General features: G+C 39.3%; 1 protein-coding gene and 1 long non-coding RNA gene across 2 annotated transcripts in view; one reads left to right on the top strand and one right to left on the bottom strand.

Moving 5' to 3' along the window:
• Nucleotides 1–3670: 3670 nt before the first annotated feature.
• The window catches only part of trpn1 (transient receptor potential cation channel, subfamily N, member 1), a 45955-nt gene continuing 30793 nt past the window's right edge, over nt 3671–18832 (bottom strand). The window contains 10 exon segments of the mRNA XM_023974698.2: nt 3671–6188; nt 6475–6627; nt 7299–7756; nt 8146–8568; nt 10619–11073; nt 12359–12420; nt 12423–12479; nt 12482–12545; nt 12547–12574; nt 13203–13396. Of these exon segments, the coding sequence (XP_023830466.1) occupies nt 6016–6188; nt 6475–6627; nt 7299–7756; nt 8146–8568; nt 10619–11073; nt 12359–12420; nt 12423–12479; nt 12482–12545; nt 12547–12574; nt 13203–13396 (2067 nt within the window). The 3' untranslated portion in view covers nt 3671–6015.
• On the top strand, nt 11187–11701 carry LOC139023318 (uncharacterized). The gene is made up of 3 exons (XR_011474453.1): nt 11187–11237; nt 11468–11537; nt 11621–11701. It is a non-coding gene; the product is annotated as an uncharacterized lncRNA (long non-coding RNA).

Here is an 18832-nt window from a genome sequence, read left to right as displayed (position 1 = left end):
TCAAACTATAGACAATATAAAATAGAAATCAAACATAGATAAGACAAAACACACATCAAACTGTAGACAAGACAAAATAGAAATCAAACTATAGATAAGACAAAACACACATCAAACTGTAGACAAGACAAAATACACAAACTATAGACAATATAAAATACAAATCAAACTATAGATAAGACAAAACACACATCAAACTGTAGACAAGACAAAATAGAAATCAAACTATAAACAATATAAAATAGAAATCAAACTATAGAGAGGACAAGACACACATCTCATTATAGACAAGACAAAACACACATCAAACTATAGACAAGACAAAACACACATCAAACAATTCACGAGACAAAACACACAACAAACGATAAACACAGACAAAACACACATCAAACTATTGACAAGACAAGACACACATCTAATTATAGACAAGCAAAAACACACATTAAAACTATAGGCAAGACAAGACAGAAACACATCCAACGATAGGCAAGACAAGACAAAACACAAATCAAACGATAGACAAGACAAACACACATCAAACTATAAAGAATGACAACATACAAATCAAACTATAGACAAGGAAAACACACATGAATCTATAGACAAGCCAAAACACACATCAAACTATAGACGAGACAAAACACACATCAAACTATAGACAAGACAAAACACACATCAAAACTATAGACAGACAAAACACACAACAAACTATAGACAAGACACAAATTAAATTATAGACAAGACAAAACATACATCAAACTACAGACAAGACAAAACACACATCAAACTGTAGAGAAGACAAAATACAAATCAAACTATAGATAAGACAAAACAAACATCAAACTATATACAAGACAAAACAAAAACACATCCAATGATAGACAAGACAAAACACACAAACTATAGACAAGTCAAAACACACATCAAACTATAGACAAGACAAAACACATCAAACTATAGACAGAAAAAACACATCAAAACTATAGACAAGACAAAACACACATCAAACTATAGACAGGAAAAACATATCAAAACAATAGACAAGACAAACACACATCAAAGCTATAGAAAAAGAAAAACACACATCAAACTAAGACAAGACAAGACACACATCAAACGATAGACAAGACACACATCAACTATAGACAAGACACACATCAAACTATAGACAAGACACACATCAAACTATAGACAAGACACTCATCTAACTATAGACAAGACACACATCAAAACTATAGACAAGGCAAACACACATCAAACGATAGACAAGACACACATCAAATTATAGACAAGACAAGACACACATCAAACTATAGACAATATAAAATAGAAATCAAACTATAGATAAGACAAACACACATCAAACTGTAGACAAGACAAAATAGAAATCAAACTATAGATAAGACAAAACACACATCAAACTGTAGACAAGACAAAATACACAAACTATAGACAATATAAAATACAAATCAAACTATAGATAAGACAAAACACACATCAAACTGTAGACAAGACAAAATAGAAATCAAACTATAAACAATATAAAATAGAAATCAAACTATAGAGAGGACAAGACACACATCTCATTATAGACAAGACAAAACACACATCAAAACTATAGACGAGGAAAAACACACATCAAACTATAGACAGGACAAGAAACATCAAACTATAGACAAGACACACATAAAACTATAGACAAGACAAAATACAACAACTATAGACAATATAAAATACAAATCAAACTATTGATAAGACAAAACACACATAAAACGATAGACAGGACAAGACACACATCTAACTATAGCACAGACAAAATACACAAACTATAGACAATATAAAATACAAATCAAACTATAGATAGACAAAAACACACATAAAACGATAGACAGGACAAGACACACATCTAACTATAGACAAGACATAAATCAAACTATAGACAAAGACAAAACACATATCAAACTATAGACAAGACAAAACACACATCAAACAATTCACGAGACAAGACACACATCTAATTATAGACAAGACAAAACACACATTAAAACTATAGGCAAGACAAGACAAAAACACATCCAACGATAGGCAAGACAAGACAAAACACAAATCAAACGATAGACAAGACAAAACACACATCAAACTATAAAGAATGACAACATACAAATCAAACTATAGACAAGGAAAAACACACATGAATCTATAGACAAGCCAAAAACACACATCAAACTATAGACGAGACAAAACACACATCAAACTATAGACAAGACAAAACACACACATCAAACTATAGACAAGACACACATCAAACTACAGACAAGACACACATCAAACTATAGACAAGACACACATCAAACTATAGATAAGACAAAACACACATCAAACTGTAGACAAGACAAAATAGAAATCAAACTATAGATAAGACAAAACCACAATCAAACTGTAGACAAGACAAAATACACAAACTATAGACAATATAAAATACAAATCAAACTATAGATAAGACAAAACACACATCAAACTGTAGACAAGACAAAATAGAAATCAAACTATAAACATATAAAATAGAAATCAAACTATAGAGAGGACAAGACACACATCTCATTATAGACAAGACAAAACACACATCAAAACTATAGACGAGGAAAACACACATCAAACTATAGACAGGACAAGAAACATCAAACTATAGACAAGACACACATAAAACTATAGACAAGACAAAATACACAAACTATAGACAATATAAAATACAAATCAAACTATAGATAAGACAAAACACACATAAAACGATAGACAGGACAAGACACACATCTAACTATAGACAAGACAAAATACACAAACTATAGACAATATAAAATACAAATCAAACTATAGATAAGACAAAACACACATAAAACGATAGACAGGACAAGACACACATCTAACTATAGACAAGACATAAATCAAACTATAGACAAGACAAAACACACATCAAACTATAGACAAGACAAAACACACATCAAACAATTCACGAGACAAGACACACATCTAATTATAGACAAGACAAAACACACATTAAAACTATAGGCAAGACAAGACAAAAACACATCCAACGATAGGCAAGACAAGACAAAACACAAATCAAACGATAGACAAGACAAAACACACATCAAACTATAAAGAATGACAACATACAAATCAAACTATAGACAAGGAAAAACACACATGAATCTATAGACAAGCCAAAAACACACATCAAACTATAGACGAGACAAAACACACATCAAACTATAGACAAGACAAAACACACATCAAACTTATGACAAGACAAAACACACATCAAACTATTGACAAGACACAAATTAAATTAAAACAAGACAAAAACATACATCAAACTATAGACAAGACACACATCAAACTATAGACAAGACACACATCAAACTATAGACAAGACAAGACACACATGAAACTATAGACAAGACAAGACACACATCAAACTATAGACAAGACAAAACAAACATCAAACTATAGACAAGACAAAACAAAACACTCAAACTATAGACAAGACAAAACACTCATCTTTTAATCTTTCACAAATAACAGATTGTGTTAGTGTGTGTGTGTGTTTGCGTGTGTGCGTGCACATGAGTGTGTGTGCTTGTGTGTGCATGTGTGAATATACCTTACATTACAGACTTAAAACTTTATTGAAGTTTAGGTTGTATAAAACATATCAACAATACAATAGAATGAGGGGTTACATATGTTTTTAAAGGTTTCTATGAACCATAGAAGTTGGCTCAACAAGTCTGGACATTTTAGAGTCAGTGATTACTGCAAGGCACTCAAAGAGGTGAGAAAGATGAGAAACTTGGGCTTGAATCCCAAATGGCACCCTATTCCCTATATAGCACACTACTTTTGACCAGAGCCCTATGACCTCATGGGCTCTGGTCAAAAGCAGTGAATAAATATGGGGAATAGGGTGCCATTTAAAATGCACCCTGAGTTATTTACCTCCTATTTTCATTCTCTGTTTAGAGTTACGTTAAGCTGAGTCCTATTCATTGTGAATTCTTATATGTTATATGCTTCAAACACATCAATCTCACTCCCCGGGCACACTGTACTCATCCTGGTCTGACCAGGTAAAAACAACATCCTCGAGGTTAATCTTATAGAATGAGAAGAGCGAAGGGTTTCCCCCCGTATCTCTGGCGTAATTAATGGAAGAAGCACAGTTGGCTGCAGCGTTTAGTTTAGTTCAATGATAAAGAGAGTGGAAGGTACTACGTTTACAGGCCTGTTTCCTAGCTCCTAGCCATAATGTCAAGATAGAAGAGGGAAGGGAGGGGAGAGAGAGAAAGAGAGAGGGGGGGAGAAGGAGTGACCCATAATAAAGTAAATGATGTGGCAGAGAAAGCAGACCAGTTTGACCTCCTATTGCTCTATTTCACAGGTTTGACCATTTTCATTAAGTAATGGAATTACTGAGTAACTCATGTTATATCATGATAATACAATTATACTTTTCTCTAAACACGTCACTACAATAAACACTATTCATAAAAATGTTATAAAAACATATTTAACTGTAGAAGGAAGCATGATATAATGTATATTGTAAAATAGGAGGTTTATGTGGACATGTAGTCTCCAGGTAGGTGTCCTGTTTGGCAGAGCTGACAGACACTTATCTACTGCCATTGAGTTAAAAAAATAACAGGAGTTTCAGTAACACCAGGTTCATTTGTCAAAGAACACATTTTTTCTCAATACTGTCCCTAGAAAAGTGTTATTATAATGAAATGCTACGTCACGCATAATCAAGGCACTGTCGCATGAAAGTAATGATGATAGTACAATACTACACTATAATAGTGGTGCGGCAGGTAGCCTAGCAGTTAAGCGTGTTGGGCCAGTAACCGAAAGGTGGCTTGTTTGAATTCCTGAGCGGCAAGGTGGAAAAATCTGCTGTCCTGCCCTTGAGCAAGGCATTAACCCCCAACAACTGCTCCCCGGTGCCATTGAACTGGATTAAGACAGCCCCCTGCACCTCTCTGATTCAGAGGGGTTGGGTTAAATGTGTTAGACACATTTTGATTGAATGCATTCTGTTGTGCAACTGACTAGGTATCCTCTTTCCCTAATAAATCAACTCTTCTCTCTCGCATGTTTTTACAGGCTCATACATCTCTCACACGGCTCATCAAACAACCCTGACAGAAAGTTGTCTAATACTGACCTCTACTGGACAATATCAGAAGCTACACGCTATAAACCATAGCCTGGGACAAGTTTTTCAAAAGTTATCTGATCGGATTTCCGCAATCGGAGAGGATTAAATGCATAGAAATGGAACGAATAGAACAGGCGACCCCATTTAACTAAATTATATGCCCTTTCTTTTTATTCTATTTCTTTGCATTTAATCAGATAGCTTTTGAAAAACTGGGCCCTGGGCACTGGATCACAAGTTATTTACCATTGTGGACAATCAGGTCAATTGTGAGTGAGAGTAATGTATACACGGACAGCTGATAATAAAGGCAGTGTGTTTGGTGCTAGTAGTTCTGTTTCACAGGTTGTTGCTGTGATGTAGTAGGCCATGGCAGAATTGGGCCATTGGTAAGGCAGGGCTGGAGTCATACTGTCCAGTAAGTATTCAAGGCTCATGTTAATGTCAAGGCTGGGGTCCTGGGAGTCGGGCTAAGCTGTGTGCAGGCTCCTAAAGATGCTGGGTCCCGACAAGGCTTGGCTAAGGTCCTAAGGATACTGCTGGGTAAAGCTCTTAGGCTGCATCCCAATTCTCCACCATTCTCCCACAGTGTGCACTTAGACTTTCTGACATGGATTTTAAAAGCATTGGATTGGATAAATCATTTGAAGGAGCTTCCAATATTGTTAAATCCATGACAGAAAGTGTGCAAGAGCATACTGTGGGAGAAAGGTGGAGAATCAGGATACAGCCTAATAAGTCAAGTGTGGGTGAGTTAGTCAGAGATACTGAGTCCTGGTTCTGGATGGACTGGATCAGTCAGGGTGCTGGGCAGGGCCAGTACCAGGGTCCCTCTCCTGCATGGCTCTGTCCCCCTGTCCTCTCAGCGCCAGGTAGCGTTGGACTACCACAGCCCAGTCTGTCACTTGCTCCACGCGCACCTGGCCAGCCAGCCTGGAGCTGGAGGGGAGGGGCTGGGCCTGGCCATCTGGGGGGCATAGAGAGAGTTTGAAAGATAGGAACAAGAATGTAGGAACTATGTTTGTTGGAACTTTTATTAATGAGAATCAAGAATGTAAGATGCTCAAACATGTATTTTCTTTCACGTGCCATGCATGTAAGTATCAGATAATATTAGAAACACAAATCACATATGCATTACCAAATGATTACTTTGAACAGTTAATTGAAGTGAATTGAAATACATCAAATCTGTGAATCTCAATCAATTGAAATCAGTGAATTGAAATGGATCAGTACAATCAGAGCCTCACCCTCAGGTAGAATCTGTGTCCTTTTGTTGGTCCTCATCCAGCCCAGGGAGGTATGAGCTGGTATGTCCAGAGAGCGGGGGTCAGGCCCAGGCAGACCCTCTGCATCCTCCTCTTCAGTCATCAGGTCCCGGCCCTCTGTAGAGCAGATCTTACCTGGGGGGTTATACATAACACATACTGAGTGTACAAAACATTAAGAATACCTTCCTAATATTGAGTTGCACCCCACCTTTTGCCCTCAGAACAGACTCAATTTGTCGTGGCATGGACTCTACAAGGTGTGGAAAGCGTTCCATAGGTATGCTGGCACATTTTTACTCCAAAGCTTCCCACAGTTGTGTCAAGTTAGCTGGATGTCCTTTGGGTGATGGACCATTCTTGATACACACAGGAAACTGTTGAGCATCAAAAATCCAGCAGTGTTAGTTGTTGACACAAACCAGTGTGCCTGGCACCTACTACCATACCCTGTTGAAATGTACTTAAATCTTTTGTCTTGCCCATTCTTCCTCTGAATGGCACATAATTCCTGTCTCAATTGTCTCAAGGCTTAAAAATCCTTCTTTAACCTGTCTCCTATTCATTGAAGTGGATTTAACAAGAGAACTCAATAAGGGATCATAGCTTTCACCTGGATTCACCTGGTCAGTCAATGTCATGGAAAGAGCAGGTGTCCATGTTTTGTACACTCAGTGTATATATAATACACGATGTAGCATTACACTCATGGTTTGCCTCCTTGGGATCATTTGTAGTTGTTAAAACTGCCGATATTGAATCTATGAATTACCTGAACAAGGTAGGAACACTAGTATGAAACTCACCTCCATGTTTGCAAAGCACCTTGGCGAAGAAGAAGAGGTTGGTGAAGAGGTTGAATGGAGACGGCGTGCCCGACTTCCTACTCATGTCCCGTATGAGCACGGCCCGGCCAAACTTCCACTCAGTGTCCGAGCGGGCCTGAATGCGCTGGTAGGTGTCACTCATCATGGCAATGAGCAGGTTGATCAGCACGATCACCGTCACCACCAGGTAGATGCCAAACGCCAGTTGGGCGACCACGCCGGCAGCCGGGGGCGAGCCCACTAACGTAGGCATTTCTTTAGGCTCCGTCAGGCCGAAAAGGGCAAAGAAGAGCAGGACCGACACCTCCCGAGGGGTGTGGCCTGCTGTCTCCGGCTTCACAAAGGTGGCATTGTAGACGGCACACAAGCTCATGGTGAAGGCGGTGTGGAAGAGCGCCAGGATGACGGCAAACCTTCCCAGATCCTTCATCAGGTCACTGATGAGGACAGAAGCCAAAAAAATAAAAAAATATTATTGCAAATAATACTTAAGTGAACAATAACAACATATTTACAGAGGTACAATGCATTCGGAAAGTATTCAGACCCAAACATTTCTAAAAACCTTTATTTGCTTTGTCATTATGGGGTATTGACTGTAGATTGATGAGGGAGAAACGTTATTGAATCCATTTTAGAATAAGCTGTAACGTAACAAAATGTTTAAAAAGTCAAGGTGTCTGAATATATTCCAAATGCACTGTAGGAGCAGAGGAAGACCTGTTTAGTTAAAACGTGTTGCAGTATCAGTCCTGCTGACATGTTGATCTGCTCCTACCTAGTAAATAGCCTACTTGTATAGTTTTCTCCACTGATCTTCTCTCACCTGATGATGATGGCCCAGGGGCCGAACAGGTGGTGGAAGGTCAGGAACTCCAGCAGCTGGATGAAGCCTAGAGTCATGGCCACGGCTAGTAGGACGTTCCGGGTGAAAAGGCAGTGGAGATGGGAGGGGGGCCAGAGCTGGAGAACCAGGGCCAGGAGATGGCAGAGCAAGGCAGCGGCGGAGAAGCCCAGGACAAGCACTCGGATCCAGGCTAGGCCGTGGCGCTCCCCTGGCTGGGTGAGCTCAGACACCAGCATGCCCCCCAGCCAGGCCAGCAGCAGCCACTCACTCCATCCAGGCAGCAGGTGACCCAGGTGGATGGGATTCAGCGGGGGGTAGGCGATGGTGAGGATGAAGAGGGCCAGGAGAAAGACGTGGGACACCAGGTAGCTCATGAACTTCACGATGGGGATGGTGTTGAACCTGGTGTGGTTTTGAAAGATTTTACATTAAATCCTAAAATAATATTAAATCCCAAGATAATATTGTCTGGCAATCAACTATCATACAAAACTGTCATTGATTCCGCGGAGGAGCTTATATGTTTTAAGTTAGTTGCTGAATAATTGATTCATGATTGGTCAAAAATAACGAGTCTTAGTTCTCTTTTTGTAACTGGTAGAGTTTGAGATACAATGTTTGAATGTAAACACATCCCACTCGGCACAAACTGGTTGACTCAACGTTGTTTCAATGTAATTTGTTAATGTATTGTGACAAGGAATCTAAGTGAAAAACACATTGGATTTGAAAAAAATAATGTTATTTTGAGGGTGGAATCTCAACCACAGGATTATGTCATCATTGTAAAAAATGTACATTATCAGAAAAAAAAACCTTGCTATTTATTTGGTCTCCCATGCAGGGTTTTAACCAAGCCTGGCCCTGCTTAGTGTTGACGTTGGTCACTGACTACTACCAATGTGCTAATCTAAATTATTCCAAAAGGTAGGTTTAACAGAGCATATGAAATGTAACCATACTTTATAGGTCATATATTATCAATGAGACTATTTAGGTCTATACAGCATTTGGGAAGTCAACAGCTATTGTTTCAATTCAATTCAATTCAACAACAAACTTCAATTCCCATGGTTTAACTAAAAATAGACAATACATATAGCCCTAGGGTTTCAAACTTTGGTTGATTTCAAATGTAATCTTCAAGTTAATCCTTAATATGTTAGTCACGTCTCCATCTCAACCAAAAATCTAAGTTAAAGAATACGACTAAATCAAATCAAACTATATTTAAAGTACATTTAAACTTCGATAATATTAGATTTAGACCTATTCTTGAATTTAGATGTTTGGTTGAGTTGGAGATGTTAATCCAACATATCAATGATTCATTTGTAGGCAAACCGGGTATTGAATTGTGTTTGTTGTCAACGCAACCAAATATGAACATTTAAAGGATATTTATCTTCTGCTTGGATAGTTCCATCTGTGCCACTGACTTAGTCTGGCTTTAATTACAGTTTGTCTACCTAATTAGTAATTGATATGTTCGATTCACGTCTCCATCTCAACCAAAAATCTAAGATAAAGATTAGGACTAAATCAAATAAAACTTTAAATGCACTTTAAATAAAGTTTGATTTGATTTAATCCTATTCTTTAACTTTGATTATTGATTGAGATGGAGACTTGAATCCAACATATAAATTATTGATTTGTAGAAAAGCTGGAATTAAAGCCAGACTAAATCAGGATTAAGCCAGCGGCTCAGATGAAACTATTCAACCATTATCCTTTAAATGGTGATATTTGGTTAAGTTGACAACAAAACAAAACACAATTCAATATTATTTTGTAATACAGTAAATAGCCTAAAGTTAAGGCAAACTACAAACTAATGTAACAGCATTTATTCAACCTTAAAATGAGTAACACATCCATGGCCACATTTTGAGGTCAGTCTACTGTAACTATAAATGTTTTCTTATGTAATCATAGAAAGCGTGCATGTTCAAGATAGCATGCAAAGGTCTCAGGTCTGTGGAGATCTCCACAACATAAATATCCGTGCAGAATCTCAAACAGCATTGATCACTTGCACCATGTACTTTTAATGTAATCTCAACTGCTATCCAGGTCATTTGGTTCTGCTATTAGATGAAGCACAGGGATAACACATCCATTTGTTGTATAAATACAAGATATCTGACATTGTTTTCCCATTTTGCTTTTAAATGGTTGAAAGCACAGTGATAACACATTTAGATGAACCAAAAACCTGACATTGTTTTCCCATTGGAATTTGGTTCTGCTTTTAGATGGTTGAAAGCATAATGACAACACATCGGTAATTCTACAAACTTCTGGCTGACTTTTTGAGTTGGTAAATAAAGGTTGAAATCTCATTTATCAATGTCCACGTTGAAATGACGTTGTGTCCAGTGGGTTAGCCTCAAAAGGGCTCCCATTAATAAAGGCTATGAACCTGTATCTATGAAAGTCTACTCTGTACCTGTGTTTGAGAGGCAGTGAGAGGAACAGCCACAGTGGAGGGCAGAGCAGCAGGCCAAAAAACAGCAGCAGGATCCTCCAGGAGTCCCACTGCAGACTGCCATACCACACCTCCGTCATGTACTTCTGGACAGCCGGGTGGGCCACCACTCCCTTCTGCCTCCCCTCGATCAGGCAGTCCAGCACGCTGGCCCCTCTATGGTCCACCGCCCTGAGTACGGCGCCGGCTCCCCTCCCCCCGGTCGAGGCCATGCTGAGCAGGTCGGAGGCCAGGCTTTCACAGTGGTGGGCTGCCGCCTGGAGGTCCACGTAGCGCTCCTTCTCCCTGAGGGCGGCCAGGCCCAGGGCTCGGGACAGACGCACGGCCGTGTCCAAGGGAGCAGCGGAGTGAAGAACTAGCTCCTCCAGAGTAGTGTTGGAGTTCAGCTTCCCACACACCATCAGGTCAAACACAAACTACAGACAACACACACCATCAGGTCAAACACAAACTACAGACACAACACCACACCATCAGGTCAAACACAACACAACACCACACATCAGGTCAAACACCAAAACTTACAGACAACACACACCATCAGGGTCAAACACAAACTACAGACAACACACACCATCAGGTCAAACACAAACTACAGACAAACACACCACCATCAGGTCAAACACAAAACTACAGACAAACACACCCAGGCAAACAAAACTCACAGGTCAAACACAAACACAGACAACACACACCATCAGGTCAAACACAAACTAAGACAACACACACCATCAGGTCAAAACACAAACTACAGACAACCACACACCATCAGGTCAAAACACAAAACTACAGAACACACACACCATTCAGGTCAAACACAAACTACAGACAACACATACCATCAGTTCAAACCACAACTACAGACAACACACACCATCAGGTCAAAAACACAAAACTACAGACAACACCAACCAACACACCATCAGGGTCAAACACAAACTACAGACAACAACACACCATCAGGTCAAACACAAACTACAGACAACACACACCAACACACCATCAGGTCAAACACAAACTACAACAACACACAACCATCAGGTCAAAACACAAACTACAGACGACAACACACCATCAGGTCAAACACCAAACTACAGACGACACACACCAACACACCATCAGGTCAACACCAAACTACAGGACAACACACACCATCAGGCAAACACAAAACTACAGACAACACAACCAACCACACCATCAGGTCAAACACAAACTACAGACAACACACACCATCAGGTCAAACAAACTACAGACAACAACACACCATCAGGTCAAACACAACTACAGGCAACACACACACCAAACACACCATCAGGTCAAACACAGACTACTAGACAAAACACACCACCACACACCATCAGGTCAAACACAAACTAGTACTCAATACAGCAACATTTGATTTAAAAATATGTTCTGGCAGTGCTGTTCTATTAAAATTGCGGTTTGCTGACATCTTGTGGTTAGACTAGAAAGAAAGTAGAAAATATAGGAGAATATTGAAAGGGAAAGGGAGATACTAGTCAGTTGTACAACTGAATGCCTTCAAACTGAAATGTGTCTTCCGCATTTAACCCAACCCTTCTGAATCAGAGGTGCCGGGGGCTGCCTTAAATCGACATCCACGTCTTCGGCGCCCAGGGACAGTGGGTTAACTGCTTGCTCAGGGCAGAACGACAGCCAGAAAGAGAGAGAGAAACCAACCTTCCTGTCCTCCAGCAGTCTCAGTATGTTGTTCTCTTGTCGTCGTAGCAGGAAGCTAACCTCCCCTGGTGGTTATCTCCGGCAGCGTACTGCAGTGGTGTTCGTCCCCCCTTGGCACTCTACACTGGCCGACGCCCCCACTCTCCACCAGGAACCGCACCATGTCCAGACAGCCTGCTTTGGCTGCAGTAGTGGAGCGGGGTCCAGCCACCTAGAATTGGGCGGGTCAGGTGTCAATGGAATTAGTGTGTGATCTGGCATAGTTTTTTATTATTGTCACCATTCACCATAACATCCCCATAACAATCCTCATAACATTGTCATACTCTCCCCATAATTTCCATAACATCTCATACTCTCCCCATAATGTTTTCCATAACATCCTCATACTCCTCCATAACGTTTCCATAACATCCCCTTACATCCTATACTCTCCCATAATGTTTCCATAACATGCCCTTACATCCTCAGAACATCCCCATATTGTTTCCATTACATCCCCTTACATCCTCATACTCTCCCCATAATGTTTCCAAAACATCCTCATACTCTCCCCATAACTCCCCTTACATCCCTTTATAACATTCCTCATACTCTCCCCATAATGTTTCCATAACATCCTCATACTCTCCCCATAACATCCCCCTTACATCCTCATACTCCCATAATGTTTCCATAACATCCTTCAATACTCTCCCCATAATGTTTCCATAACATCCTCATACTCCTCCCCATAACATCCCCTTTACATCCTCATAACATCCTCATACTCTCTCCATAATGTTTCCATAACATCCACATATTCTCCCCATAACATCTCCATCTCCAGGTCAGTCTCACCTCTTCGGTGTGGTTGATCTCGGCCCCCTGGCCCAGCAGCACTCTGACCATGGCCACGTGGCCGCTGGCGGAGGCCAGGTGCAGACAGGTGCGGCCCTGCTTGTCCCTCAGGTGCAGCAGAGAGCTGGAGCGGCTCAGCAGCAGCCCCACCACAGACATGTGACCACTCTGGGCTGCCAGGTGAAGGGGGGTGGAGCCCTGAGGAGAAGGGGGAGGGACAGGAGGACGGTCAGTCTGGCAGATCCCCACACGTATATACCGTACACATATGCTCACACACAAGCTTGCAAAACGCGCACATGCACACAAACATTTACACATAAACTCTTGCACAAAATGCATACACTCATGTAAAATGCATTCAGAAAGTATTCAGACCTCTTGATTTTTTCCACATTTTGTGACGTTACAGCCTTATTCTAAATTGGATTACATTGTTTTTATTCCTCATCAATCTACACACAATACCCCATAATGATAAAACAAAAACATATATATATATTTTTTTGCTAATTTATTAAACATAAAACATTGAAATATCACATTTACATAACTATTCAGACCCTTTACTCAGTACTTTGTTGAAGCACCTTTGGCAGCGATTACAGCCTCGAGTCTTCTTGGGTATGACGCTACAAGCTTGGCACACCTGTATTTGGGGAGTTTCTTCCATTCTTCTCTGCAGATCCTCTCAAGCTCTATGAGGTTGGATGGGGAGCGTCACTGCACAGATATTTTCAGGTCTCTCCAGAGATGTTCGATCGGGTTCAAGTCCGGGCTCTGGCTGGACACTCAAGGACATTCAGAGACTTGTCCTGAAGCCATTCCTTTGTTGTCTTGGCAGTGTGCTTAGAGTCGTTGTCCTGTTGGAAGGTGAACCTTTGCCCCAGTCTGAGGTCCTGTGTGCTCTGGAGCAGGTTTTCATCAAGGATCTCTCTGTACTTTGCTCTGTTCATTTTGTAATGTGCCTTTTACTGAGGAGTGGCTTTCGTCTGGCCACTCTACCATAAAGGCCTGATTGGTGGAGTGCTGCAGAGATGGTTGTCCTTCTGGGAGGTTCTCCCATCTCCACAGAGGAACTCTGGAGCTCTGTCAGAGTGACCATCGGGTTCTTTTTAAAATAATTTGTAAATGTTTTATTTATTACAAAAAACACAAGGAAGGGGTAACATTAAAGTATTAGAACATGATGGACAAACAATACAGCATCAAGACACTATCAAACATGTATCAGTCTTTCCGCAACAGAGCCATCCTTATGTGTGAGGGTGCGTGTGCATGATAGTGATATAAAATGTATGTCATAGTTTCCTTTTTCATGATCACAATTTTGTGAAACCCAAACCCTCCAAGATCCCCCCCCAGTTCCCCAAAAGCTGTCCCTCAACCATTCGAGACCCCTTCCACAGTCTCCCCCCGGAAGAAAAAAAAAGAAAAAATACAATTAATTCCCCACCCCCAAGAACCCCCCAATGCACCAACAACCAAGAGAATGAACTAAAGAGAAAAAAGGAAAAGACAGAAGAAAACAGCAAACAACAATGCAAAAAAATCTAACAAAATTATAAATTTAAAACAAAGGATATCAAGGACAACTGAAATCATAACAACAATGCCTACTTTATATGTTTGTGTGCATGTCTGGCACTATTACATGTATGTGTGTGTTCTTGTATGTGTTTATTTGAATGAGAGTGTGTATATGCATGTGTACAAACACCTGCACGGCATCAGCCTCAGGCAAACCGGCATTAGTTGTAAAAACACTGCCACTTAGTGTCWTTCAAACTTTTATGTTTTATTTTGACTTTTTTTCCCTTTATCTTTTGACCATCATTCTCTCTCTCACACAGCAACTCCACTCCCACTTGTCTCCAACTCCACATACCAGCTTCCCTCAGGTTCCCTCAGCCCATCCCATCTATCTCTGCTGGCCACCCACTTCGTGTTTCTACGCAACACATGTCTTTCAACTATGCTATGATGTTTAACGTACAATTTCAATCTATCTAATCGAATCGAATCTACAGATTGCGTGTCGAAGATAAATACTTTTACTAAGAGTATTAGTAATTGACTGACCCGGTCTCTCCAGATCTCCTAACAGTACTATTTCTAGGGTCAATTTTAGATCAATGTTATGCATTTTCAACCATTCCTGAACCTGAGACCAGAAACAGGCTACCTGAGGGCAATACCAAAATAAATGGTCTATTGATTCTGTATCCTCACAAAAAAATCTGCAGAGCTTCGATGATTTTATGCCCCAAATATTCAACATTTTGTTGGTGGCAAGAATTCTATATAATAATTTTAGCTGAAAAGCACAAAGTCTTGAATCTTGCGTTGTTTTATATATCAACTCATACACCCTGTACCATAGAATCGGTACATCAAAAATCTCTTCCCAACTATTTTGCAATCTGTATGGCACAGTTGTCAACATCCTGGTCCTCAAATGAAACTGGTATACTTTCCTATTTATGATATTTTTATTCCTTCGCCAGTTTTGATCCTTTATATTGGGCAGACAGACCAGTTCCCTACCTCCTCCCGCTGCCACCTACCTCCTCCATTTTAATGGGCAATGCTGTAATCAATTGGTTGTACTCTTGGATTGAGCAGACCTTCCCGTACAATTCTGATAACTRCATGAAGGAAATAACTCTACCATTACAATTTACAATATCATTTAAGAACACAATACCCTTTTCAAACATCTTTCCCATAAATACAGGTATTTTATCAACCAGRACATTTGAGTTCAGCCATAATATTTGTTGTATCTTTTCAGGGGGATGAAATTGAAATTGTAGCCAACTCTGCAATGCTTGTTTGAAAAACACAGATACTTTGAAAAAAGTATCATTTTCAATTAATCGAAAATGAAACATGGCAATCTGCACAAAGGCAAAAAGGCAATTTAAAAAAAATGGATGAGCTTTTCTTATTAATCTACTTGAGAACCATTTAGGGTTCAAATAAAACTTTTGAATGAGTGAAGCTTTTAGAGAGAGGTTTAGTGCTTTTATATTTAATAATCTCAACCCACCCAATTCATATTCATTATATATAGGCTCATTTTATTTTGTCTGGTTTAGCGTCCCAGATAAAGCAAAATATTTTTTGCTCATATGATTTGAAAATCGAATCATCAGGAGTAGCCAGCGCCATAAGTAAGTGAGTAAACTGAGATATGACTAAGGAGTTAATCAGGGCAATTTTTCCATAAATAGACAGGTGTTTTATCTAGATCTTTATTGAGACATTGTAGGGATCTAGCTTACGGACTTAACATATAACTTGAGTCATCGGCATACATGGACACCTTTGTTTTTAAGCCTTGGATTTCTAATCCTCGAATGTTGTCATTGGATGGGATTTTAATAGCTTGCATTTCGATGCCCATAACGAATAGATATGGTGACAGCGGACACCCTTGTTTAACTCCTCTTGACAATTCAAAACTCTCTGAGAAGTAGCCGTTATTTACTATTTTACACCTGGGGTTGCTATACATTATTTTTACCCATTTTATAAGAGAATTACCGAAATTGAAAAAAATCCAGGCATTTATAAATAAAATCCAGTCTTACTTTATCAAATGCCTTTTCAAAATCCGCTATAAATACCATTCCTGGCTTCTTATACGTTTCATGATGTTCTATTATTTCTAGTAGTTGTCGTATATTATCTCCAATGTATCGTCCATGTAAAAAACCTGTCTGATCAGGATGAACAATACCTGGTAAAACTCTTTTAATTGTGAGTGCTATGCATTTTGCTAGTATTTTTGAAGACATTGAAGTGTAAGGGGCCTCCATTTTTTTTAGATAGACCGGGTCTTTATATTTGCCATCTGGGTCTTGTTTAAATAATAGAGAAATCAGACCTTCCTGCTGAGTACCTGACAGACTACCATTTCTATAGGAGTAGTTAAAACAATCTAACAACAGAGCTTTTAGTATATCAAAAAATACTTGATATACCTCTACCGGTATGCCATCAAGCCCTGGGGTTTTTCCAGACTGAAAGGGTTTAATAGCCTCAAAAAGTTCTTCCTCTGTAATTTGGCCTTCGCACTGATCTTTCTGTACATTTTGTTAATTTTCCATTTTTATATTATTTGGAAAGAATTCCTTACCCTAATCTTCATTCAGTGGGAGAGGATGAGATGGAAAAGAACATCTGCCTAAAATAATTAGCTTCCTCTTTTAAAATATCATTCGGAGAATCATAGATGACTCCGTTTTCAGTAACGAGTTTCTGCAAATTCTTTTTGTTAGCATTCCTGTATTGGAGATTCCTGAAGGATTTTGTGCATTTTTCTCCATATTCCATCCAGTTTGCTTTATTTTTGTAAAGGATTACATTAGATCGTTCTTGAATTAGTTCCTTAAGTTCTTTTTGTTTTTCCTCTAACTTATTTTGTATCTCTGTAGTATCGTTTTTATTGCTATCTACCTGTACTATTAGTTCATGGATTTCCTGTCAGGTTTTGGCCAAGACTGTTTGGGTTTTGGTCACTAGATGTCCCCATTGCACCTTTTTTTTGTACCTTTTGTTTTTCTTGCTCTAATTATTGTTTGCACCTGTAGGTCATTCCCTTGTTAGTATTTAAACCCTGTGTGTTCCTCAGTTCCTTGCTCAGTGTTTGTAAGTTAGCACCCAGCCCCAGCCCAAGCCTTGTTTTATATAGATATTTCTCTTGTTGGGTTTTTCCAGAGGTTCTCTGGTTTAGTTCTTGTGTATTATTTGAGTAGTCTTTTGAGGTTTGTTTTTCCCTGCTGTTTTTTACCACTTTGTGGAGTTTCTTTTGTATTTTGGAGGATTTCCATTTTGTGCCTCTTGGCTTTATTTTTGGACATTGTGGATTTAGTTTCTTTGCCTGAAGATTTTGTTCTTTAATTAAACCACCATCTCTAGTACTGCTGTGTCTGCCTCATCTTCTGGGTTCTGACGATTATTAGTGACTGTTTCTCGCACCGGGTCCTGACATTTCCCTTGTTAGTCTTGTTTCTTTAGCCAGAAACTGCTTTTTTATTATTGATGAATATTGAATTGAATGACCCCTGAAGGTACATTTAAAGGTATCCCAAACAATAAGGGGATTTGCTGAACCTATATTATACTGGAAAAATTCAGTTCTAAATTATTTTGTCTTAGTTAAAAATAAGTTGTCCTCCAGTAAACTTTGATTAAATTTCCAATATCCCCGTTCACGTGGAAAATCTATAAGAGTTATGTGAATGCCAATTAGATGCTGATCCGTTTGCATTCTGTCTCCTATTAAAACTTTTTTAACCTTTGATGCATGAGAGAAAGAGACAAGAAAGTAGTCAAGACGACTAGCTTGATTAAGTCTCCTCCATGTATATCTCACTAGGTCGGGGTTTTTTAGTCTCCAAATATCCACTATTTCTAATGTGTCCATAATATTTGTGATTTCCTTAAGGGCACGGTGATGATAGTTTGTAGAGTGATTACCTTTACGGTCCATTGAGGTACTTAACACTGTGTTATAGTCTCCTACCATAATGATTAGATAATTTGTTGCATGTAAGTTCAATAAATTGGTATAAATGTTTTCGAAGAAGTGTAGATCATCCTGATTTGGACCATATAGATTTCATC

Source organism: Salvelinus sp. IW2-2015, linkage group LG30 (assembly GCF_002910315.2).
Source record: "Salvelinus sp. IW2-2015 linkage group LG30, ASM291031v2, whole genome shotgun sequence".
NCBI classification, from domain to species: Eukaryota; Metazoa; Chordata; class Actinopteri; order Salmoniformes; family Salmonidae; genus Salvelinus; species Salvelinus sp. IW2-2015.
This window is presented reverse-complemented; position numbering and strand designations above follow the sequence as displayed.